Source organism: Moschus berezovskii, chromosome 18 (assembly GCF_049115385.1).
Source record: "Moschus berezovskii isolate FMDL1 chromosome 18, NW_MosBer_1.0, whole genome shotgun sequence".
Classification (NCBI taxonomy): Eukaryota; Metazoa; Chordata; class Mammalia; order Artiodactyla; family Moschidae; genus Moschus; species Moschus berezovskii.
Genome location: NC_142477.1, coordinates 41,440,726 through 41,466,693, shown reverse-complemented (window position 1 = coordinate 41,466,693; position 25,968 = coordinate 41,440,726). Strand labels below are relative to the sequence as shown.

The 25,968-nt window shown below is 41.3% G+C and overlaps 2 protein-coding genes across 6 annotated transcripts in view; one reads left to right on the top strand and one right to left on the bottom strand.

Moving 5' to 3' along the window:
- The window catches only part of OSMR (oncostatin M receptor), a 68,059-nt gene extending 55,989 nt beyond the window's left edge, over positions 1–12,070 (bottom strand). Inside the window, exon 1 of one of the 5 annotated variants that reach the window (XR_008685425.2) lies at positions 11,849–12,059. The gene's annotated coding sequence lies outside the window, so the exon portion shown is untranslated. Of the gene's footprint in view, positions 1–11,848 lie in introns of all 5 variants that reach the window. The other 4 variants (XM_055422151.2, XM_055422150.2, XM_055422148.2 and 1 more) reach the window with 4 other exon arrangements.
- The window catches only part of LOC148774973 (uncharacterized), a 213,316-nt gene continuing 198,654 nt past the window's right edge, over positions 11,307–25,968 (top strand). The window contains exons 1-3 of the mRNA XM_088827662.1: positions 11,307–11,444; positions 14,670–14,793; positions 16,597–16,663. Coding sequence (XP_088683788.1) covers positions 16,615–16,663 — 49 coding nt within the window. The 5' untranslated portion in view covers positions 11,307–11,444; positions 14,670–14,793; positions 16,597–16,614. The remainder of the gene's footprint in view (positions 11,445–14,669; positions 14,794–16,596; positions 16,664–25,968) is intronic.

Here is a 25,968-nt window from a genome sequence, read left to right as displayed (position 1 = left end):
GTAGCAGAATTCACACAGGAAAAATACTTTTCTGCCTCAACTGCATGACTTTGTCCTTACTCAAATCTGTTCTCTCTCTCTTCCTAAAATCTTTTTTGTTTTGTATTGGGGTATAGACAATCAACAATGTTTTGACAGTTTCAGGTGAACAGCCATACACGTAAGTGTATCCATTCTCCCTTAAACTCCCCTCCCATCCAGGCTGCCACCTAACATTAGCGGTTTCCTGTGCTATTATGGTAGGTCCTTGTTGGTTATCCATTTTAAATGTAGCAGTGTATACATGTCCATCCCCAGCTCCCTAACTATCCCTTCCCCTCCCCCCGACAATATGTTATTTTTCTTTTTTTTAAAAAAAAATTCCTAGTGTTTTAAAATTGAAGTATAGTTGATTTACAATATTGTGTTAGTTTCAGGTATATAGCAGACAATTTGGCTACACACACACACACACACAGTCAGATTATTTTCCATTATAGGTTATTACAAGATATTGAATATAGTTCTCTGTGCTACACAGTAATTCCTTGTTGCTTATCTATTTTATGTAGATAAGTCTGTAGTATATAGTTTGTACCTGTCATTAGGGCTATAGGATTAATGGATATAGACCAAATCTTTTCTTTATTTCTATTTTTCAGATCTCCATTATTCCCACCCAGACTATGAGCTGCCTGAGGACAGGCTTGGATCTTATTCCCCACTGCCTATCACAGTTCCAGAATATAGTTGCTACCCAGTCAATATCCATTTAATGAGTAAAAACGTGTACCAATTTTCTTGCATTCTTTCTTCTTTGCATTAAATTTTAATTAAAATAGATTTCTTTTCAGGCCTGTCTACATTTTCTGTTGTCAAACGTTGCCTAATTCATACATGTCTTTCACTGACATTCCTTTTCCGGGGGGAAAATTGGAGGAAAGGAAAGAAAAATCACCCACTTTTTTGTAGAACTTCTCATTCAAATCTTGTCTCTTTGCAAAAAGAAGATGGCCTTTGAACATCCCTCAGTATAAATATTACATGTGTAGTAAAAGCACGGATTTTGAAAAATCTGTCCCTCTTCATCAGCGCTTCTTGTTCAGTCATTACTGAAATATTTATTCCTGGGAAGTTTCCCCACTGCAAATAATCCCCATGAGAAGCAGCTTAATCAGTCTTGATGATTAAGAACATGAACTTGCTTCCCAAGAACATGGGTGTGTTACCAACCTCTTTAAAACTGGCTCAGTGCCCTGATGATGTTATATGCAAATACTATTTTAAAGAAAGAAGCTGTTGAGACAGGACATGTGCCCAGTGTGTGTACCTTATGGAAGAGTTCTATGTGGCAGTGCAAACAGTTGCTCACTTCTTAGAGAATCCCCACATTTTCCATGTTTCATTCTTCTTACAGTTTTTTAAAAGAGCCTTGCCTTTGAATGGACTTCCCTGGTGGCTCAGAAGGTAGAGAATCTGCCTGTAATGCAGGAGACCTAGGTTCGATCCGTGGGTCGGGAAGATCCCTTGGAGAAGGGAATGGCAACCCACTCCAGTATTCTTGCCTGGATAATCCCATGAATAGAGGAGCCTGGAGGACTAAAGTCCGTGGGGTCGTAAAGAGTTGGACACAACTGAGCGAGTAACACTGCCTTTGAAAGGGCCTCCACTGTTACAGCATAGGGCTGGTAACCCACAGGGTAATTTCACTCCAATTTCACCATCCTTTCCTCCTCCAGAGGTACACCCAAGGTTCAAGCACTTCTCCCTTGCTCTCTAAACCTACCCAGGTAAGTGTTTCTACCAGTTTTGTTAAGATCAGTCCTCAGTTATGAGGCTCAATTGACTCACACACTGCTCATTTGCTTTTTTAAAGCAATATTTAGTTGTGATTCCAGCTAGGATTAAAGGTGAGTCTCTGTTGTATGTGAAGTCAAAGAACTGCAAAACCTGGACCCAAAGAATATGCAGGCATTTGGTAAATGCCAAAGGTGATACTTCATTTGAAAAAATACATTATTCCCCCAAATGGTACTAACCCAGACGTGTGGGAAAAGGAAGCTGTAATAGTTACGGACAGGTACTCTGACATAAGACTACTTAGAGTCCAGTCCCCCTCTGGCACTTACTAACTGTATGATGATGGGCAAGTTACTTAAACCACCTGGGCTTTGATTTTCTTCTCTGTGAAATAAGATTAAACAACCTACCTCATAGGATTGCCATGAGGATCAAACGAGATTATGAGATCATACACATAGTAAGCCCAATTAATGTTAGTTTGATCATTATTGGTAGAGCTTCATTTCCTTCAACAAAATAAAATCCAGATGAACAAAGATAAAAATGCAAGACCATTAAATTTACTAGAATAAACAGAGAACCCATACAATTCAACATAAAAAAAAAAAAAACACACAATTAAAAAATGGGTAGAGAGCCTGAGGAGACATTTTTCCAAAGAAGACATACAGATGGCCAACAGGCACAGCAAAGGATGACCAACATCACTAAACATCAGCGAAACACACATCAAAATTAGAAGGAGCTATCACCTCACAACTGTAAGAATGCAAATGCTGATGAGAATGCAGAGAAGGAACCCTCTTGCACTGTTTTTTTTTTTTAATTTTAGCTTTAATTGGATGATACTTGATTACAATGTTGTATTGGTTTCTGCCCAACAATAAAGTGAATCAGTCATAAGTATACATATCCTCTTGAATTGCTGATGGGAATGTAAATTGGTGCAGCCACTGTGGAAAAGAGCTTGGCGATTAGTCTAAAAATTAAAAATTAGAACTACCATGAAAGTGAAAGTGTTAGTCGCTCAGCCTTGTCCAAGCTTTTGCAACCTCATGGACTGTAGCCCACCAGGCTCCTCTGTCCACGGGATTCTCCAGGCAAGAATAATGGAGTGGGTTTCCATGCCTTTCTCCAGGGGACCCAGGGATCAAACCTGGGTCTCCTGCATTGCAGGCAGACTCTTTACTATCTGAGCTATCAGGGAAGCCTGCTATGAAGAAGCAAATTCATTTCTGAGTTCTGAAGAAAACAAAAATACTAATTTGAAAAGATATATGTACCCCTAGTTCATTGCAGCATTATTTATAATAGTCAAGCTATGGAAGCAACCTAAATGCTCATCAATAGATAAATGGATAAAGGAGATGTTGCACATATACACAATGGAATATTACTCAGCCACAGAAAAGAATTAAATCTTGGAATCTGCAATAACATGAATGGAGCTACAGATTATTATTAGTGAAACAAGTCAGAGAAAGACAAATGCTATATGATTTTACTTGTGTGTGGAATCTGAAAAAATGAACATAGGTAATTTATAAACAGAAAGAAAGTCACAGATACAGAAAACAAACAGGTGATTGCCAGAGGGAAGGGGGTGGGAAGAGAAGAGAAGTAGATGAGGGAAATAAAGACGGATGAACTTTCTGTTACAAAATAAATGAGTCACAGATATGAAATGTACAGTGTGGTGAATATAGTCAATAATACTGTAATATCTTTGGTGACAGATGACTAAATGATCATGGTGATCATTTAGAAATGTATTGAAATACTGAATAACCATATTGCATACCAGGAACTAACATAGTGTTGAAAGCTGATTACACGTCACAAACAAACTATTATGAAAAGAAGATCAGATTTGTGGTTTTCAGAGGCAGAAGGTAGGGGTAGGGAGAATTGGATAATGCAGTCAAAAGGTATAAACTTCCACATATAAGATAAATAAATACATGGGATGTATTTATGTATAAAATAAATACAAGCATGATAAAGATAATTAATTAACAGTGTTTCATGTTATATATGAAAATTGTTAAAAGAGGAAAATCCTGAGTTTTCATCACAAGGAAAAATTTTTTCTATTTAATTTTGTATCTATATGAGACAATGGATGTTCACTGAACTTACTGTGATAAACATTTCATGATGCATGTAAGTAAAATCATTATCATATACTCTACACTCATAAAGTGTTTTATTTAATTATGTCTAGCAAAAATGGAAGAAAAAATTACTTGACTAATACATAGGTCAATATTTGTATAATCTGCCAAGCATGACGTGAAACCAGGAGCAAAAGTAAAGACTGCTATAACAATCAAATGAACACTGAAAATATTTTAGACATATAATAGGTCCAAAACCAAACTGGGAACAATAGTTTCAATATTCATGTCACAGGGTTATATCCCAAATATATAAAAAGCTCTTAGAAATCAATAAGAAAAAGATAAGAAACTCCAAAGAAAAACTGATAAATGACATGACTATATAATTTATAAAAGAGAAAGAAATATTAATAACCAAAAAGGAAAACTAGACACTGTCACTAATAATTAAATACATGCAAATTAAGGCTGCAATTGTTTATATCTGTGTGTGTGTCTGTGTGGTGTCCAACTGGCAAAGCTGACTTAAAAGACTTAACACCTAGCACCGGCAAGAGTTTGAAAAAGTAAGCACTGCTACTCACTGAGAAAATGACCAAAGCCATCCCCAAGAAAAAGAAAGCAAGAAGGCAAAATAATTGTCTGACGAGGCCTAAAAAACAGCAGAGAAAAGAAGAGAAGTGAAAGGCAAAGGAGAAAGGGAAAGATATACATGTCTGAACACAGAATTCCAGAAAATAGCAAGGGGAGATAAAGCCTTCTTAAGTGAACAGGGCAAAGAAATAAGAGGAAAACAACAGAACGGGAAAGACTAGAGATCTCTTCAAGAAAACTACAGACACCAAGGGAACCCTTCATGCAAAGATGGGCTCAGTAAAGAACAGGAACAGTAGGCAGACCTAACAGAAGCACCAGAGATTAAAAAGTGGTGCAAGAGTACACAGAAGAACTGTACGAAAAAAGTCTCAGTGACCTGGATAACCACGCTGGTGTGGTCATTCCCCGAGAGCCAGATATCACAAGTGTGAAGCCAAGTGGGTCTTAGGAAGCATTACTACAAACAAAGCTAGTGGAAATGACAGAATTCGAGCTAAGCTATTTCAAATCCTAAAAGATGATGCTGTGAAAGTGTTGCACGCAATATGCCAGCAAATTTGAAAAACTCAGTAGGGGCCACAGGACTGGAAAAGGTTAGTTTACATTCCAATCGCAAAGAAGTGCAATCCAAAACTACCATACAATTGTGTTCATTCCACATGCTATCAAGGTCATGTTCAAAATTCTTCAAGTTAGGCTTCCACAGTAAATGAACCAAGAACTTTTAGATGTACAAGCTGTATTGAGAAAAGGCAGAGGAACCATAAATCAAATTGCCAATATCCATTGGATCATAGAAAAAGCAAAAGAGTTCCAGAAAAACATCTATTTCTGCTTCATTGACCATGTTAAAGCCTTTGACTTCACAACTAATTCTGGAAAATTCTTAAAGAAATGGGAATACCAGATCACTTTACCTGCCTCCTGAGAAACCTTTATGCAGGTCGAGAAGCAACAGTTAGAACTGGACATGGAAAAATGGACTGGTTTAAAATTGAGAAAGGAGTACATCAAGCCTGGATACTGTCACCTTGCTTATTTAATTTATATGCAAAGTACATCATGTAAAATTTCAGGCTGGATGAAGCACAAGCTGGAATCAAGATTGCCAGGAGAAATATCAATAACCTCAGATATGCAGATGACACCACCATAATAGCAGAAAGCGAAGAGGAACTAAAGAGCCTCTTGATGAAAGTGAAAGAGAAGAGTGAAAAAGTTGGCTTAAAACTCAACATTCAAAAAACTAAGATCATGGCATCTGGTCCCATCACTTCAAGGCAAATAGATGGGGAAACAGTGACAAACTTTCTTTTCTTGGGCTCCAAAATCACTGCAGATGGTGACTGCTGCCATGTAATTAAAAGACACTTGCTCCTTGGAAGAAAACCTATGACCATATTAAAAGCTATGACATATTAAAAAGCAGAGACATTACTTTCCCAACAAAGGTCTATCTAGTCAAAGCTATGGTTTTTCCAGTAGTCATGTATGGATGTGAGAGTTAGATTATAAAGAAAGCCGAGCACCAAAGAATTGATGGTTTTGAACTGTGGTGTTGGAGAAGACTCTTGAGAGTCCCCTGGACTGCAAGGAGATCAAACCAGTCAATCCTAAAAGAAATCAGTCCTGAATATTCATTGGAAGGACTGATGCTGAAGCTGAAACTCCAATACTTCGGCCAACTGATGCGAAGAACTGACTCATTGGAAAAGACTCTGATGCTGGGAAAGATTGAAGGCAGGAGGAGAAGAGGACAACAGAGGATGAGATGGCTGGACACTATGGACATGAGTTTGATCAAGCTCCAGGAGCTGGTGACAGACAGGGAAGCCTGGCAAGTTGCAGTCCATGGGGTCACAGAGTCGCACACAACTGAGCAACTGAACTTAACTGAAGTTATAGCAGAAGTGATGCAGTGATACGAGTGAAACTGGCAGAAGAAGAGACAAAAATAGATCAATGAAATAAGATAGAAACCTCAAACAGGTCCTTATATAAATAGGAATTTTTCTATAAATAATAGAATTCAAATGAGTTGGAAAAAAGTAGTATGATTATAAATAAACTATATTGAATCAACTATATCTTCCCAGGCCAGGTAGTACAGCAGTCAACAATCCACTTGTCAATGCAGGGGACACAAGAAATGTGGGTTTGATCCCTGGGTTGGGAAGATCCCGTGGAGAAGGAAATGGCAACCCACACCAGTATTCTTGCCTGGAAAATTCCACAGACAGAGGAGCATGGCATGCTACAGTCTGCAGGATTGTGAAAGAGACAGAAGTGAGCACTCAGAGCCTCACTGGATCAACTGCTTAAAACTTAAGAAAAAAGTTGTAACATTTTTATCTTTCATCTTATACACAAATCTGGTATTTTGAAAAGCTAAATGTAAAACCAAAGTAATAAAAGTATTAGAAAAAAATAAAAGCTTAGAAATACTTTTCAGGTGAAAAAGATCTTTCTAACCTAGACAAAGCACGTAAGTGATTAGATTGCAGTCAATTACACAAACATCTAAAACTTCCTTGCAGGACTTCCCCAGTGGTACAGTGGATGGGAGTCCACGTGCTAATGCAGGGCATTCCTGGTCTGGAAAGAGCCCACATGCAACGAAGCAATTAAGCCCATGTATCACAACTACTGAGCCTGTGTTCCAGAGCCCATGAGCTGCAACAACTGAAGCCCGTGCTCTGCAAGAAGAGAAGTCACACAATGAAGGGCCTGCACATCGCAAGGAAGAGTAGCCCCCACTCGCCCCAACTAGAGAAAAGCCCACGCAGCAACGGAGACCCAGCACAGACAAAAATAAAATAAATACATTTAAAAATAAACAAATAAAACTTCTGTGCAGCAAAAGATAATTAAAAATAAAAGCATTATGAATGAATAAGCAAAATGTGGTATATACAAACAATAGAATATTATTCAGCCTTGAAAAAGAAGGAAATTCTGATACGTTCTATAACAGGGATGAGCCTTGAGGACAGTTTGCTAAGTGAGATAAGCCAGTTACAAAAATGCAAAGACTATATGACTCCTCCATTTTTATGAGGTACCTGGAGTATTCATAGAGACAGAAAGTAGAATTATGGTTGTGAGGGGCTAGGGAGAGAATGAGGAGTTATCATTTAATGGGTACAGCATTTCAGTTTTGCAAGATGAAGAGTTCTGGAGATGGATGGTGGTAATGCTTGCACAACAGTATGCATGTCCTTGATAACACAGACCTGTGTACTTAAAAACGGTTAAAACGGTAAATTTTATATTATGTATTTTACCACAATGAAAAAATTTGGGAAAAGGAGCTTTACACTAGAAGAAATATTTGCATCCTCTATAAGAGACAACAGATTAAGAAACTGAATACCTGTAGAGCTTCTGCAGTAAACAGAAATAAGAGAAAACAACTCTCTAGAAAAGTGAGCAAAGGACATACGCAGGTAATTCACAGAAAAAACACACAATCCATTAGAGATATTAAACTGCAGCAGTAATCAGCAAAATGCAAATTAAAATGTCTTACTGAGTTTCACTTATTCACCAGATTTGAAAATTTAGATTAAAAAAGATAATACCCGGTGTCAGGAAGGATGAGGAAAACAAATTCTCCTGTGCTGAGTTTAAATTATTCATAGTACCTGGCGGGGGGGTTGGGGGGGGCAGGGTCAGCTGTGCAATTTGAAGAGTTTTATCTATCAAAGTGAAAAATGGATAAACTGTTTGATCCACAAATCTCTCTCCTAAGATATTACACTCAGGCTTAAGCACAAAAGTGAATGCCCAATTTTCCCTGAAGCACTGTTGCTAATGCTGAATAATTTTAATTAACTTCGATGTCCATCAGTGAGGGAAAGGGTAAATAAATATCTCTAGCTAACATAATTATAAATAAGAATAAATATTACTTCTTTAGAATGTAGCCATTAATAAAAGAGGTACATACAGACATGACAGAGGTCTAAGACTTGGAGGTGAAAAAGTAAGCTGCACAATGATAGTAAGATCTCATTTACATTTATTAAAACATAGTACATATACATATTGGAGAAGGAAATGGCAACCCACTCCAGTATTCTTGTCTGAAGAATCTTATGGACAGAGGAGCCTGGCAGGCTACAGTCCATGGAGTTGCAAGAGTCACACATGACTTAGCAACTAAACTACCCATATATTTGCAAATGTATTCCAAAAAAAAAGTCTTGGAATAATAGGTACCAACCTGAAATTTCCCTCTTCTGAGTGAGAATAGGAGTGACAAAGGTAGTTCTACATTTTCCCCCTAAACTTCATATATATATTCATTTATTATTTGTATTATTTTTAAAACATAAAAAATAAAACAGATAAACTAGAGTAAATAACTTCTGAAAACCAATAGAAGGTTGTGAACACAAGGACACAAATTCTATAAAAGAAATCTGTGCTACAGAACTATGAGGAATCCTGCTTGGAGGGAGGGGAATTTCTCACAACTTCTTATCTGTCTTGTATTTCCCCATTTCATATATTTTTTTTCAGTCAAAGAGGACTTCCTCCAGAGAAAGCAGGGCTAGGGCTCAGTGTTCCTGTAAAGTGAGCAAGATGACACTTGCTCAGTTTTCCTTCTGCTTGAGCCTACAATATCCCCACAAGGAAAACACACTCTTTCTTCTTGTCAAATCACAGTACCACCTCTTTCACAACCATGATCGTTTTCCTAGTTTGGTTCCTTTTTCAGGACAAATGGGCTACAAAAAACTACAGAGACTTTGGAATACCTCTGAGCACCACTGCAGGTGTCCCCAGTCTCTCAGGTTAAGAGGTAGGAAGGAAAAACCCAGTGTGTAAGTAAGTGTTCTCCCCAGTGTGGCTCCAGTCCCCACTGGACACCTAAGACAGCCGTTTCCTCTCAAGGGGGCCACTGATACAGAAGGTTTAGACACATTTGCTGAGACAACAGGAGGCAGAACAGGCCCACAAGGAGGCAAGTTACAGATGAGAATTAGCCCTATCCAACAATGAAATGTTAAGTGGTAAGCTCCCTGCCGCTGGAGGCATTCTAACAAAACTGAAAGCTTTCAGCGGAGGTACCAAACTCAGCATGCCCTTGAAGATTCTGAGTAGGTAATTGAGGCCAGTGTCCAGTGCTTTTAAAGACTCCAAGAATAATTCTGAGGCACAGCTAAGTCTGGAAACCCCTGGCCACTACGACTATTTGGTGCCCTTCAGATTCAAGGGTCTCTGAGCACAGATTAAAGCAGCTCAGGAGAGAGGCAAAGCACTCTCAGGAAAGAGTGCTACAATAATGAAGCACTATCAATAACCTCAGATATGCAGGTGACACCACCCTTATGGCAGAAAGTGAAGAGGAACTCAAAAGCCTCTTGATGAAAGTGAAAGAGGAGAGTGAAAAGGTTGGCTTGAAGCTCAACATTCAGAAAACAAAGATCATGGCATCTGGTCCCATCACTTCATGGGAAATAGATGGAAAAACAGTGGAAACAGTGTCAGACTTTATTTTTTGGGGCTCCAAAATCACTGCAGATGCTGATTGCAGCCATGAAATTAAAAGACGCTTACTCCTTGGAAGGAAAGTTATGACCAACCTTGATAATATATTAAAAAGCAGAGACATTACTTTGCCAGCAAAGGTCCGTCTAGTCAAGGCTATGGTTTTTCCCGTGGTCATGTATGCATGTGAGAGTTGGACTGTGAAGAAAGCTGATCGCCGAAGAATTGATGCTTTTGAACTGTGGTGTTGGAGAAGACTCTTGAGAGTCCCTTGTACCGCAAGGAGATCCAACCAGTCCATTCTAAGGGAGATTGATCCTGGGTGTTCATTGGAAGGACTGATGCTAAAGCTGAAACTGCAATACTTTGGCCACCTCATGCGACGAGTTGACTCACTGGAAAAGACTCTGATGCTGGGAAAGGTTGGGGGCGGGAGGAGAAGGGGACGACGGAGAATGAGATGGCTGGATGGCATCACCGACTCTGTGGACATGAGTTTGAGTGAACTCCGGGAGTTGGTGATGGACAGGGAGGCCTGGCGTGCTGTGATTCATGGGGTCGCGGAGAGTCGGACACGACTGAGCGACTGAACTGAACTGATGGGGGGTGGGCGGGGGGCACTCCACAAAGGGTCCTAAAGTTTGAGACACAGACAGTGGTTACAGAAGCCTCCGAAGCCAAATCCTGCCTCTGTCACTTGCTAGCTGTGTGACCACAGACAAGCTGCTTCACTTCTCTGGACCTCAGTTTTCTCACTGATAAAACCAGAATGGGAAAACTGTTACCCACCTCAGTGGTGAAGCTTAAATACCTGCAGTACTTAGTTCCTGATCCATAGTTAGTGTGAACAATTATTATTTCCTAGAGGAGGAAACAGAGGCTGAGGCCATAAGTTAACCTGACCCACGTCCTAAAGTCAGTTTAGACTTGAGAATAAGTCTAGCTCTTTCCTTCTAGCTCAAATTAAATACACCACATTCAGTTCTATCGTAGCCTCTGACTACACTGATCCCTCTTGAGTTGGAGAATAAACTTGTCCGGAGTCTTAGCTTGTCAGTTACCAGGCACCCTTGCCCCGTGGCAGTGAGTACTGTGCTTCCAGCCACAGGTCAGGCTGGCAGGACGGATGGAGGCACGAGCGGGCCAAGGGCTGTCAAGAAAGGGCTCTCAGTGCTCCGCGACGTCACTGCCACCAAAGCCAGCTCTACAGTCCTGGACAAGTTACTGATCCCCTCCGTGCTTTTTGCCTAGGAAAGGGTGAGAGGCGGCGCGGTTACAAATACAAGGCTTCCATCGCCCAACCAGCCAACTCGGTGCTCCTTCCATTCGCTTGGCGTCCACCCCGGACACCACCGCGTCCCCATAACTTTCCGGGCTGCACCTGCGTGTAAGCGTCTCCCGCCTCCCGGTGCGGAGGGAGGTCCCGACCGAGAAAGGTCTGACCGTCAGGTAGGCGCTAAAGGAGCGTGAGGGAAAGCTGGAGACCGCAATTAACTCCCAATTAACTTCGGGGTGCCGGGAACGAGGCAAAAGTGGGTCAAATGGGAATTTTAACCCCACAAATATCCCCTGACTGCCTTGCGAAGGACGCGGTGGGATGGGGACCGTAAAGGCAGGGAGGGCGCCGTCGTGGCGACCCCAGCGGCGCGCGCGGGTCACGGCGAGGACCCCTCGAAACGCCTTCTCGGGGCAGAGCGAACCCCCCAGCCCGAGCAAACGCGAGGCCTCGGGGCACCGAGCAGAGAGCGGGGGGCTGCGCTCCGAGCCGCGTCCGGACGGCGAGGGCCGGCGGGGACTCCCCGGAGGGAGGCGGCGCGCGCGGGGACACGCGGGGCGCGCGGTCGGGTACTCACCCCGCGGGCCGAGGGCGCCGCGAGCCGGGCCGAGTCGTCGGCGGCGGGGCTGCCGAGCCGCGGTGCGAGGCCCGGGCAGCGCGGGTGCGGACGTTCAGGGCGGCCCCGCGCCCGGCCTATGAATCAGCCGCGGGGCGCGCGCCCAGGGGCGGGAGTTACGGGAAAGCCGCGGGGGAGGGCAGAGGGCCGAGGACTTTTGCAATTTCCCGTCTCGCTGCGCACTCTTGGCACTCCTGGGACCCACAGGAATCCTCTTCCTTTGGGTCCCCCGGGGGGAGAGCGGATGGGATCCTGCAGAGGTGCGGGACCCCGGGCCTCGGCGGCCGGGCGGGGACCGGTGGGAAAGGAAGTGGGCGAGGCCTGGGAAGGGAAAGGGGAAACCGAAAACTCGGCGGGCCGGGCACCGGGCGGGGGCTGCGGCCCCCCAGGCGGGCCACCCGGGCGGGAGCAGAGCGGAGCGAAGCGGGTGGGATCCCGCGGGGCCAAGCCGGTGGGGTCCCGCGGGGCCACTTGTTATCCCGGTCTGGAGGCACACCCCCTGGGCTTCCCGGCAGAGATTCTTTGGGCACAGACAAGCGCTCCAGGCAAACTTCCGACTGTGTGGAGTTCAGAGCAATAAAATTTGAATTCTAGGATCCTGGTTCGCGTTCCTCCCTAGAAACTCCCTGGCAGACAGAGTTGCCCTTGCAGTAACTGTCCCGTAGCCTTACACAAAGAGCTATGTGTGCTATAACGTGGCTTACTTTTTCTCTTAATAATGCCATTTAATCTTTGAAATACATATTTCAAATACAGGGCCCTTGAAACGCGTATTTGCCCTTTTTTCACAGTTACATGGGGGCTTACCTGGTGGTACAGTCGGTAAAGAATCTGCTTGCAATGCAGAAGAGCTTGGTTCCATCCCTGAGTGTGGACGATCCCCTGGAGAAGGAAATGGCAACCTTCTCTAGTATTCTTGCCTGGGAAATCCCATGGACAGAGGAGCCTGGCAGGCTACACACTCCATGGGGTTCCAAGAGTTCGACAAGACTTAGCCAATAAACCACCATCGCCACCATAGTTATATGATGGACTAGCTAAAGGCACATTCATCTGGGATCTGGTATGGAAACCATCTAAATACAGCTGCTGTGTTGCCACCCTTGGACTCAGAGGGAGATTGGTGGGGCTGGGGTGTTGGGCAGGGGTGCCCTACAGCTCTGAAGTCTTGTCCATGGGACCTGGCTCTGGGCGACTAAGCCTGATGAGATTCGGGTGCTGCAAAGTACCACAGTGATTGGGAGAACTAGGAGTAATGGAGAAGGACCACCCATGAATCATATCTTAGAATCACTTCTTGAATTGACTGAATGGCTCATAATGTCAGAATCCGTCCAAGTGATTTTATGTTTAAAGCCCAAATACTTTTATGCTTGTCCATGTTTATTGCTCCTCCCAATGCCATCCCACGGAAAGAGTTCTTTTTAGACAGGTTGTATCTGATGATGCCACGAAGTCCATGATGCATATAGTAAATATTTAATGATAATGAAGTTAAAGGTACTCTTCTCTAAATAAATGTAAGGTACTTTGCCACATCTCTCATTAAGAGTTTTAGAGTCCATTAGTTTAGCCATCTGGCTATGGAAGCTCTGTCAAACCAGGTCCTGAGGGTGAGGAAGGCTTTCTGGTTGATTTTTTCATAGAGTGAAAAAAAAAGTTAATTTCTTCTTTATAGGAACAGAGGAGTGTTTCTTAGAGCAGTTGCCATGCCACATAAAAAATACTGAGTGTGATGAATTTCTGCAAAGTGAGTCTTAACTTGCTTTGGGTTCCTCTAACAATTGAAAGAAACTAAGTTGCAAAATATTCCCTGCTGTTGGTTCAGGACCCTCCAGTTCCCCTGGTGAAATTCTAAATTGGCCCCCTTACACAAAGGTCAAGGAGAGGCAGACCAATTCAGATTGGTTCAGTTCAGTTCAGCTGCTCAGTGTGTCCGACTCTTTGTGACCCCATGGACTGCAACATGACAGGCTTCCCTGTCCATCACCAACTCCCGGAGCTTGCTCAAACTCATGTCCATTGAGTAGGTGATGCCATCCAACCATCTTGTCTTCTGTCATTCCCTTCTCCTCCTGTCTTCGATCTTTCCCAACATCGGGGTCTTTTCAAATGAGTCAGTTCTTCGCATCAGGTGGCCAAAGTATTGGAGTTTCAGCTTCAGCATCAGTCCTTCCAATGAATATTCAGGACTGATTTTGTAGGTGGCAGTTTAAATAAGCAAGGAACTTACATAGGAGGCTTGTCTCCAACGGTAGTGAGATGAATACATCTCCAAATCTCCTCACCCACCTACCAGAATCTTAAAAGATATATAGAAGCCTTAATGGGGTTCAGTCTAGTGTACAGACTCCCTGATCTCAACAACACATTGTTCTCTCAAGGTTGCATCCTTGAAAATGGCTCCTGGTACAGTTATGGCCAGCAGAACATATATTCCAAGGACAGGGGAAGGGATAAGGAGGCTCTGATTGTCTGGGGTTGGCGGGTCAACCAGAGGGGACATCCTCTCGATGACATCCTTCAACAGGTGTCCACATAAAATTCACTGATTTTATGCACCATTCTAATCCCTTGTATATACTTCTCTTTCTAGAGACTAGTTAGTATAGCACCTGTAAATCTGTGATCATTCCCTTAGGATGATGTACTAGGTTGAGTAGTGTCCTCCAAAAATTCACGTCCACCCAGAATTTCAGATTATGACCCTATTTGGAAATATAGATTTTGTAAATTTCATCAAGTTGAGACTGGATTAACCCAATGCCTGTTATTCTTATAGGAAGAGGAAAATGTGGACACAGAAACCCAGGAGGAACACCATGTGATTCCTGAGGCAGAGATTGGAGTTATTCTACCTCAAGGAATCCAAGGATGACTGGCCAGCAGCAGAAGCCAGGAGAAAGGTACAGAGAAGTATGGTTTTCAGCACAGTTTAATATGTTGTCAAAGCAAAGAACATTAAACAAGTCAGGGATACATTCCTTTAAGGTTGAAAAAAAAAAAACAGATCAGCACATACACAGGGAGTTAATATGGCCTTGGCATCTGGAAAGGGAGTTTTGTTATTAAAGGAGTATCAGCCCTGGTATCCCAGGAATGGAGGCATTTAATGATGCATTTAATCTTTATTTTTAACATGGACATTCTTCTGGTCAGTGCTGCCTTTTCTTTCATAATTAAAGCAGGTGGACAATGTATTTTTTTTCTGATTTTTTTTTATTGAAGGATAATTACTTTACAGAATTTTGTTGGTTTTTGCCAAACATCAACATGAATCAGCCATAGGTATACGTGTGTCCCTCTCCCTCTGGAACCTCCCTCCCATCTCCCTTCCCACCCGACCCCTCTAGGTTGTTAAAGAGCTCCCATTTGAGTTCTCTGTGTCAGAGACAGGCTGTTTTAGTTAGCATTAAGTTCAGGTTAAGTTGTATATAAGCCAGAATGACTTCCTTAAATACCTCAATATGTGAAAATTTCCTTTAATCATTTCCCTGTCCCTGTTTCATTCTCCATCTGTCTCCTAGATGTTGGCCTGTCCCAGGGCTCCATCGTTGACTCTCTCCTCTGAATCCACAGTCTCCCGAATGATCATGTCCATGCTCCTGATTTCCATGGTCACTTGTGCTCTGATGAACCTTGAATCTTCCTCTCCATTGCAATTATTTCATCTGAACTCCAGGCCAACTTATTTGTACATCAAAATCAATATGTTCAAGTTCAAATGCTTCACTTTTCCCCCTTTGATTCTCTTAAGTGAATGCCCCAACTTTTAACTCAGATACCAAATCAAAAAACCTGGGAATGATTCTTGATCCATCCTTCCTCATCTACCCTCTTTCACCAGAAAGTCTCCTATATGTAACTGTTGTTGCCAAAATCTTGGCCCCCTGTCCACCGGTGCCAATAAACAACACGGAAACCGAGTTTGGAGGAAATAGAAAAATGGCTTTATCTTTGCCCGGCAAAGGGGAATACATAGCAGGCTAGCACCTCAAGTACTGTGCCCCATCTCTGGGGAATAGAGAGAGGTTTTATATCCTCATGAAGGTCTAGCATTTTTATTCTTTCTTTGCAAAGTTTTAAAACAGCAACAGCTGGCCTGAGGCAACTCGGCAACCGGGTCTGGTTTCCCTGAAATGGCCTTTTTTCTGAAATGCAGAATGCTCCAAGCCATTGTAGGGGAACAAGAATGCCAGGTGTGGGGTATAATCTATGCAGAGTCAGAGAGTAAGTAACTTTATGAAGGACAAGCCCAACTACAAGTGTTTGTTAGTATTAACAGCTGAAGAATGACCAAGATGGTTTTAACTTTTGCAGGCCTGTTTGGCTGGTATGTGCCAAAGGCCACTCACTCACTTCCATTTTTGCTGCAACACTATGATAGGAGAGGCATGAATGGAGTGTTGGTTAGCCTTACCCTATCCAGTTTCTCAGGGGATATCCAGTTCTGTAAGTATCAGTAATATTACATAGATGATACGGAAGAGGGCATGGCAGCCCACTCCAGTATTCTTGCCTGGAGAATCACCATGGACAGAGGAGCCTGGCGGGCTGCAGTCCATGGGGTCGCGAAGTCGGACACGACTGAAGCAACTTAGCACACATATAGATATAGATGTATGAAATCATCTATGTAAGTTGTGAAATATAAATTATTATTCTATTTGTTCAACGGCTACAAATATCTGTAATTACATATTTGGCAGTATTTGGTAACCGGACTGATGGAATTTGAAGGAATTGGGAGTTTTCTGAAGAAAGTGGCTTCATCAAGTAAGTAGTGGATAATGATTTACAATTACTTTCATGGATAAGAATTCTCTATTTCTTTTTGGATGTTATCACATTTGATATTGTAAAGATTCACTTTTAGGTTTTAAAGCATGCTTCTGTGGTTATGATTGTTGGTGACATTGGCATTATTTCTAAGAGAACAATGGAAATTAAAATGTTATTTGGTAAATGTATTCGAAAAGTTTCTAATCTAAAATATATCATAAATCTTGATTAGCTAAGAGACAGTTATCATTTCCAAATATGTATATTTTTTTAAAAAATCAAAAGCAAACGAAAAAGGGAGCTGACAATGACAAAGCAAGATGTTGAATGTTATAGGGCCACATGGAGCTTTCATATTTTAGAATTTCAGAGGATTCCATTAAGTACTTGAGTATGAATTGCTTTCCTTCAGTGTCTGTTAAGTGGATTTAAGTGAGAGATAACAGCATCCTTAAGAGTTCTATAGGAGTTTCTTGCTTGAACTAAATATTAGTGGAAGATTGATTGAAGGATTGATTGCTTCTACACATTCCACCCTCTCCTGCGTATTCCAATAATTTTCATACCTCACTCCAGAAACCATCAGAAACCAGACCACAGTAGTAGTGTTCGTCACTCAGTTGTGTCTGACTCTTTGTGATTCCAAGGACTGTAGCCTGCCAGGGTCCTCTATTCGTGGGATTCTCCAGGCAAGAATATTGGAGAGGGTTACCATTCCCTTCTCCAGAGGATCTTTCTGACCCAGGGATCGAACCCAGGTCTCTTGCACTGCAGGTGGATTCTTTACCGTCTGAGCCACTAGGGAAGGATCTTTTTTCTTTTTTTTGCTCCATGGGCTTTAGGGATAATGCTGAATATGTGTTTGCTTGGATAGCTGCTTTTATTCTTTTGGCCTGTGGTTATGGGGATTAATAAAAATGAACATAGTGATTAATACTACAGGACAGAACATTAATCCAGTCAGGAAGGAAATACTTTGAGGGAGAGTCAGGTGGGAACTTTGGAAACTTTTGAAAATGATTTGCTAATCTTGACCTAAAATAAATTTATAGTCATGTTCATATTGATATTTAAACAGCATTTTTTATTGAGAGCATGTAGTTGAAAGTTTTTTTAAAAGTACATTCTCTGCATTTAAATTTGAGAGTGCTTGGAAGGAAAGTTATGACCAATCTAGAGAGCATATTAAAAAGCAGAAACATTACTTTGCTAACCAAGGTCCATCTAGTCAAGGCTATGGTTTTTCCAATGGTCATGTATGGATGTGAGAGTTGGAATATGAAGAAAGCTGATCGCCGAAGAACTGATTCTTTTGAACTGTGGTGTTGGAGAGCACTCTTGAGAGTCCCTTGGACTGCAAGGAGATCCAACCAGTCCATTCTAAAGGAGATCAGTCCTGGGTGTTCATGGGAAGGACTGATGCTAAAGCTGAAACTCCAATACTTTGGCCACCTCATGCGAAGAGTTGACTCACTGGAAAAGACTCTGATGCTGGGAGGGATTAGGGGCAGGAGGAGAAGGGGACGACAGAGGATGAGATGGCTGGATGACATCACCGATTTTATGGACATGAGTTTGAGTGAACTCCAGGAGTTGGTGATGGACAGGGAGGCCTGGCGTGCTGTGATTCATGGGGTCACAAAGAGTCGGACACGACTGAGCGACTGAACTGAACTGAACACACTTACATTTAAGGTAGTTATTGATATGATTGAGTTAAACCTGTCACTTTACTATATGTTTTCTCTTTCATTCTCCCTGCTTTTTGTCCTTTTGTTTCTCTTTTTCTGCCTTCTTTTACATCATAGGAATTTTTAAAAGAATTTTATTTTAAATTTGCCTTTTGGGTTTTTCTTGTTCCTCTTTACAGAACTTTTTGGTATGTGGCCTAATGGATTAAGATATACATCTTTAATCTTTACTGTTTGCTTGAGATAATATTAAACCATTTCACCTACCAGGTCCATTTAGCCATGCTTGTTGTCCTTTATGCTATGGTTATAAAATGTATTGTGTTTATGACAAGATAAAGCTGGCATGTAATGTGCATCTTAAAGAAATTAAGGGGAAAAATAGTCTTTTATGTTTACATGTTTACCTTCACCCCAGTGTTCTTCAGTCTTCCCAGAGATCCAGGTTTTCATCTGTTCTTGTTTCCCTAAGCCTGAAGAATTTCCTTTAGCATTTTTAAGTGCAGATATGGAGATATACTCTCTTAGTTGTGTGTGTTTAATGTCTTTACTTCATCCCATCCAGCTTCCCTGGTGGCTCAGATGGTAAAGAATCTGCCTGCAATGTGGGACACCTGGGTTGGGTCCCTGGGTTGGGAAGATCCCCTGGAGAAGGAAAGGCTACCCACTCCAGTATTCTTGCCTGGAGAATCCCATGGACAGAGGAGTCTGGTGGTCTATAGTCCATGGGGTCCGAAAGAATCGGGCATAACTGAGTGACTGACACGTCACTTCATCTCATCCTTGAGGGATGTTTTTGCTGGGTATAGGATATTCAGTTGACAGCTTTTACCTTTCAAAATTTTAAAATGTTGTGTGATTTTCTGATCTCTATTGTTTCTGTTGAGAAGTTGTCAATTATTCAAATTATTATTTCCCTGTATATATAATCTGTCATTTTTCTCTGGTTGCTTTCAATATTTTTTCTTTCTGTTTGGTTGTCAGTATGACAATGATGTGTTTAGAGATTTTTTAAAAAATTATTATCATTATTCATCAGGTTTGACATTTGTTGAGCTTCTTGAATTTGTAAATTTATGTCTTTTACCAAATTTGAGAAATTCTCAGCTAGTGTTTCTTCAAATTTTTTTCTACTTTTTTATCTTTCTCATCACTCTCCTAGAATCCAGTTACTCATATGTTAGACCTCTCCCTTCATATAGTCCCAAATGCCCTGGGACTTTATTGTTTTCACTTTTTTCCTTTGTGTTTTTTAGACTGGAAACCTTCTATCAAACTTTATTTAACCTTACTGACTCCTCTCCTCTCATCTTAGTTTTGCTATCAAATTCACCTACTAAATTTTGTATGATAGGTAGTGTATATTTCAATTCTCAAATTTTTCTTTTTTATATATATTTTCTGTTTCTTTCCTGATATTTACTATCCTTTAGCTCATGCTGGGCATATTTTCCTTTACCTCAGTGAGCATAGTTCTAATTACTGCTTTTAGAGCATTACTTGGTTATTCTAATATCTAGACATCTTAAAATCAGGCTATATTGATTGTGGCTCAAGTGAGAATGTATTGCATTTCCTGGTTTGTTTATTTATTTTTGGATTGTCAAGTAATTTTGGATTACAACCTGGACATTGTCAATATTATGTTATGAAAATGAGTTCTATTACATTCCTCCAGTGACATTGATTTTCTTTTTTAAATGTGCAGTTAATGTGGTTAGGGACTTCGCATGGCTCAGCAGTAAAGCATCTGCCTACTGTGCAGGAGATGTGGGTTCAATCCCTGCATTGGGAAGATCTCCTGGAGGAGGAAATGGGAACCCACTCCAGTATTCTTGCCTGGAGAATCCCATGGACAGAGAAACCTGCGAGCTATGCTCCATCATAGGGTCACAAAAAGTCAAGCACGACTGAGCGACTGAGCAGCTGCAAATGTGGTTAGACTCAAACAGCAAACAAGATATTGACTGCAGCAGTAGCAGCCTAAATCCAAATTCACTGTTGTTTTTTTTTTTGGTGGTGGGCTTGTTTTTAGCTAAGCTGTTTTGAATTCTGTCTTGCACAGTCATGATTCATAGTTTATCAATGATATAAGTTCAAGCACAGAATATAAGCTTCTTCCTTTCTAGTTATTTCTTTTCTGCTGTTTCTCACTTTATTTTCCAATGTGTTTGCATCAAACTCTGACCTCTGGTTCTTCAAGCCAGAAATATTGTAGACTTTCTAACAGAGTTTTAGTTACCTTCATACTGCACAAGACTTGTGGGGTCTCAGGCTAAGGGCCATAAAATATGGGAAACTCACTCCATACTCTTTCCTTTGTTCCAAGTGTTAATTCTCTTCCAGAATCTTACTGTTTTTGTCACTTCTCCACTGCTCTTTATGTGTTTTTTATTTGTATTTTTCCTAGTGTTTGATATTGTTGTATGTAGGAGCGACAGTTTAATGAGAGCTACTTAGCTATGACTGAAAGGACACTCCCTACAGTTATATTTTGAAGTACTAAATGATGAAGTTGTTGGGAGAAAATAGAAGGAACTTGTTTGCTTTTTTTTTTCCACTTTCCTAGGGTAGATTTCTCTCTCCAATAAAATATTCTTCTGAAACAATCCAGTTTTTCAAAAGATTCAAATATTTTTGCCTTAGACTTCAATCTGGAAACTGCCGAAAGCCTGCTGGATTTGTGTAAGGTTAATCTATTAACTTAAACATCACGTTAGAATAAAAATTTATGAGTACTAATAACATGACGAAAAAGTAACAGTGTTAAATCTCTCAGTTCAGTTCAGTTTAGTCGCTCAGTTGTGTCCAACTCTTTGGGACCCCATGAATCACAGCACGCCAGGCCTCCCTGTCCATCACCAACTCCCGGAGTTCACTCAAACTCATGTCCATCGAGTCGGTGATGCCATCTAGCCATCTCATTCTCTGTCGTCCCCGTCTCCTCCCACCCCCAATCCCTCCCAGCATCAGAGTCTTTTCCAGTGAGTCAACTCTTCGCATGAGGTGGCCAAAGTATTGGAGTTTCAGCTTTAGTCCTTCCAATGAACACCCAGGATTGATCTCCTTTAGAATGGACTGGTTGGATCTCTTTGCAGTCCAAGGGACTCTCAAGAGTGCTCTCCAACACCACAGTTCAAAAGCATCGATTCTTTGGCGATCAGCTTTCTTCATAGTCCAACTCTCACATCCATACATGACCACTGGAAAAACCATAGCCTTGACTAGACGGACCTTGGTTGGCAAAGTAATGTCTCTGCTTTTTAATATGCTATCTAGGTTGGTCATAACTTTCCTTCCAAAAGTAAGCATCTTTTAATTTCATGGCTGCAATCAGCATCCACAGTGATTTTGGAGCCCCAAAAAATAGTCTGACACTGTTTCCAGTGTTTCCCCATCTATTTCCCATGAAGTGATGGGACCAGATGCCATGATCTTAGTTTTCTGAATGTTGAGCTTCAAGCCAACTTTTTCACTCTCCTCTTTCACTTTCATCAAGAGGCTTTGTGTCCAAGTCCTTGTGACCCCATGGGCCGTAATCTGCCAGGCTCCTCTGTCCATGGCATTCTCCAGGCAAGAATATCGGAATAGGTAGCCTTTCCTTTCTCCAGGGTATCTTCCCAACCCAGGGATCGAACCCACATTTTCTGCATTGCAGGTCACCATCTCAGTCACCAGGGAAGCTGATATAACACCATACTACTAAGGAAAGAGTGTGGGGAACGAAAGGAGGATTGGTGAAACTTGTCCTTGAATTTCCTATGAATTTTGTTGAAATGCCAAAAACAAATTTATTTGAGGTAGTTATGGTAAGGTATATCTTTATCTGGTGATTCCATTTGTGTGTAAATTTCATCTAGACTAAAATGAAAACTTCCCAAAGTTATTCACCTTTATATCCAATCTTGTCAGCTTTTAAAATGTAGGTTCTTTCATTCAATTCTAACATAACAGCAATTATTTGATGATACTTAGTCATTGTGGAATAAAACTCAGGTAATTTCCACATTCCCAGGGCATTTTTTTGAAAACAGGCCATGGAGAAATGTTCAAATTCAATACAAAATAACCAAGCTAAATTAAAAAGCCCAAAAAGGAAAAAAATGTTATTAAATTAATGTTACTAGATTTCATAGCAAAAACAATCATAAAAATTGTTTTGTTAGAAGTTATTGGAACATGATGCCTAAAGATTAAAGTATAAATGTTTCAGAAAAGAATGACAATAGACCATTTCCTTTGAAAATACCCCTTCTTTTCAGGAAGAAAAAAGTAATAATATTCACTTAGCTGGAAATGTAGACTTGCAAATATTCATAGTTGCAAAATTGTAACACACACACAGATGCTCATTAGAAAAACATTTGGGGGAAATGGGGTGATGGTAGGAAAAACATTGTAATAGCAAAAACTAATAACAAACTGAAGATCATACAATAGAAGACTACTGAAAACTCTGTTACTCATCCTTTCAAAGGAAAGGAAGGAAGATTATGTGCTTTATGAGCTGCTGTGGAAATATATCCAAGATACTCAATTTAGTGAAAAAAGAGTCAGAAATGTGTATGTGGTATGTCCATGTATCTATTTAATTTGTTAGTGTTTATGGCATATATGCATGAGCCCTTTTGGAGGAGGATTACAAGAAATTTGGTGACTGTGGATGTTCCTGGGGAGAAGGGCTAAGAATGGGGGTAATGTGTAGGGAGGGCTTGTAGTTTTTCATTTTAGACCTGTCTGTGCAGATTCGTTTTTTTTTTTATCATTTGTTTTTATTTTTTATGGTAATATCTTTAAAAATCAAAGAATATGAGGAGCCACATTTATTATTTTGGGGGGGTTGTTCTGTTCAAGTTATCATCAATTATAATCTCTTTAGGGATATAAAAGAAATAAAATTAATTGCCTCTGGGGGAGACAACTGAGGGACAGAGGGGAGAGTTTTAACTCTTCCTTTTCATATCGTTTGAATTTTTATCCATATAATTATGTTCAGTTCAGTTCAGTTCAGTCGCTCAGTTGTGTCCAACTCTCTGTGACCCCATGAATCACAGCACGCCAGGCCTCCCTGTCCATCACCAACTCCCGGAGTTCACTCAAACTCATGTCCACAGAGTCGGTGATGCCATCCAGCCATCTCATTCTCTGTCGTCCCCTTCTCCTCCCGCCCCCAACCTTTCCCAGCATCAGAGTCTTTTCCAGTGAGTCAACTCTTCACATGAGGTGGCCAAAGTATTGCAGTTTCAGCTTCAGCATCAGTCCTTCCAATGAACACCCAGGATTGATCTCCTTTAGAATGGACTGGTTGGATCTCCTTGCAGTATAAGGGACTCTCAAGAGTCTTCTCCAACACCACAATTCAAAAGCATCAATTCTTCGGTGATCAGCTTTCTTCACAGTCCAACTCTCACATCCATACAGTAAAATATTAAATTTTTAAAAAATGCAACAATTAACAACACCAAAAATGAGACACTGGTCTGAAGTGTTGCCTGTTAGTTCTACATGTCAACCAGTGGGCTTCATCTGGAGTGAACAGACAGAATTGCGTTCCATGCAGCCTGAGTTTGCATGCTGTGCATCACTTGTCTGAGAATATGGGCTCCTGGCAGCTGTTTTAGACTTTGGCTTCTTAGAACTGGGGGAACTAGAGCCCCTAACCCACAGGGAGCTGGGTTGGAACACAGACCCTCCCACGGAAAAGTGGGGCCCTGTTCCAGAAAGTCCATGGCCAGACACCTCAGCTTCAGGGACTGTCCCCCAGATAATGCTGTTTATCTCTCTCCATACATTCTTTTTTTTTTTTTTAATTGGAGGTGGTGGTTTTTGCCATATATTCACATGAATCAGCCTTGGGTGTACATGTGTTCCCCATCCTGACCCTCCCTCCCACCTTCCTCCCCATCTCATCCCTCAGGGTCATCCCAGTGCACCCAGCCCTAAGCACCCCTGTCTCATGCCTCAAACCTGGGCTGGCAATCTATTTCACATATGATAATATACACGTTTCAGTGCTATTCTCTCAAATCATCCCACCCTCGCCTTCTCCCATAGAGTCCAACAGTCTGTTCTTTATACCTGTTGTCTTTTGCTGTCTCGCACATAAGCTCACCATTACCATCTTTCTCAGTTCCATATATATGCGTTAATATACTGTATTGGTGTTTTTCTTTCTGACTTACTTCGCTCTGTTTAATAGGCTCCAGTTTCATCCACCTCATTAGAACTGATTCAAATGCATTCTTTTTAATAACTGAGTAATATTCCATTGTGTATATGTACCACAGCTTTCTTATCCATTCATCTGCCGCTGGACATCTAGGTTGCTTCTATGTCCTGGCTATTGTAAACAGTGCTGTGATGAACATTGGGGTACACATGTCTCTTTCAATTCTGGTTTCCTCGGTGTGTATGACCATATGCTTTTTAATATGCTATACTAACATGCAAATTAAAAGACGCTTACTCCTTGGAAGGAAAGTTATGACCAACCTAGAGAGCATATTAAAAAGCAGAGACATTACTTTGCAACCAAGTTCCGTCTAATCAAGGCTATGGTTTTTCCAGTGGTCATGTATGGATGTGAGAGTTGGACTGTGAAGAAAGCTGGTCGCCAAAGAATTGATGGTTTTGAACTGTGGTGCTGGAGAAGACTCTTGAGTGTCCCTTGGACTGCAAGGAGATCCAACCAGTCCATTCTAAAGGAGATCAATCCTGGGTGTTCATTGGAAGGACTGATGCTAAAGCTGAAGCTCCAATACTTTGGCCACCTCATGCGAAGAGTTGACTCACTGGAAAAGACTCTGATACTGGGAGGGATTGGGGGCGGGAGGAGAAGGGGACGACAGAGAATGAGATGGCTGGATGGCATCACCGACTCGATGGAGGTGAGTTTGAGTGAACTCCGGGGGTTGGTGATGCACAGGGAGGCCTGGCATGCTGTGATTCATGGGGTTGCAAAGAGTCAGACACGACTGAGCGACTGAACTGAACTGAACTCATATATATGCAATCTAGAAAGATGGCACTGATGAACCTATTTGCAGAACAGCAATAGAGACACAGACATTAAGAACAGACTTATGGACACGGCTGGGGAGGGGAAGAAGCAGAGGGTGGGAGGTATGGAGAGAATTACATGGAAACATACACTACCATATGTAAAAGAGATAGCCAGTGGGAATTTGCCAGGGCTTTGTTACAGCCTAGAAGGGTGGGAGGTGGGAAGGGACATGGGTAAACTTATGGCTGATTCAGGTTGATGTTTGGTAGAAACCAATGCAATACCGTAAAGCAATTATCCTTCAATTAAAAATAAGTAAATTTTTAAAAACACAATAATATTACAAAAGTTAAAAAAATAGTTCTCCGTAGAAAACTATACAATTATGGGAAAATATGAAGAAGAAAATAATCACTACCTGCTTATTTAAAACAGGAAAAAACTCCAGTACTATACTGCTTAGTTATTTTAGCAACATAATTGCGTATAACCAATTTGTTGCTCTTTACTTACAGTAATGGAAAGTTGGAAGCAACTTGCAGGTCTTTCACTCAGATATTTATTTCACTGGGCTCTGTGGAGCAACACGAAGAGGTTTGTTTTTC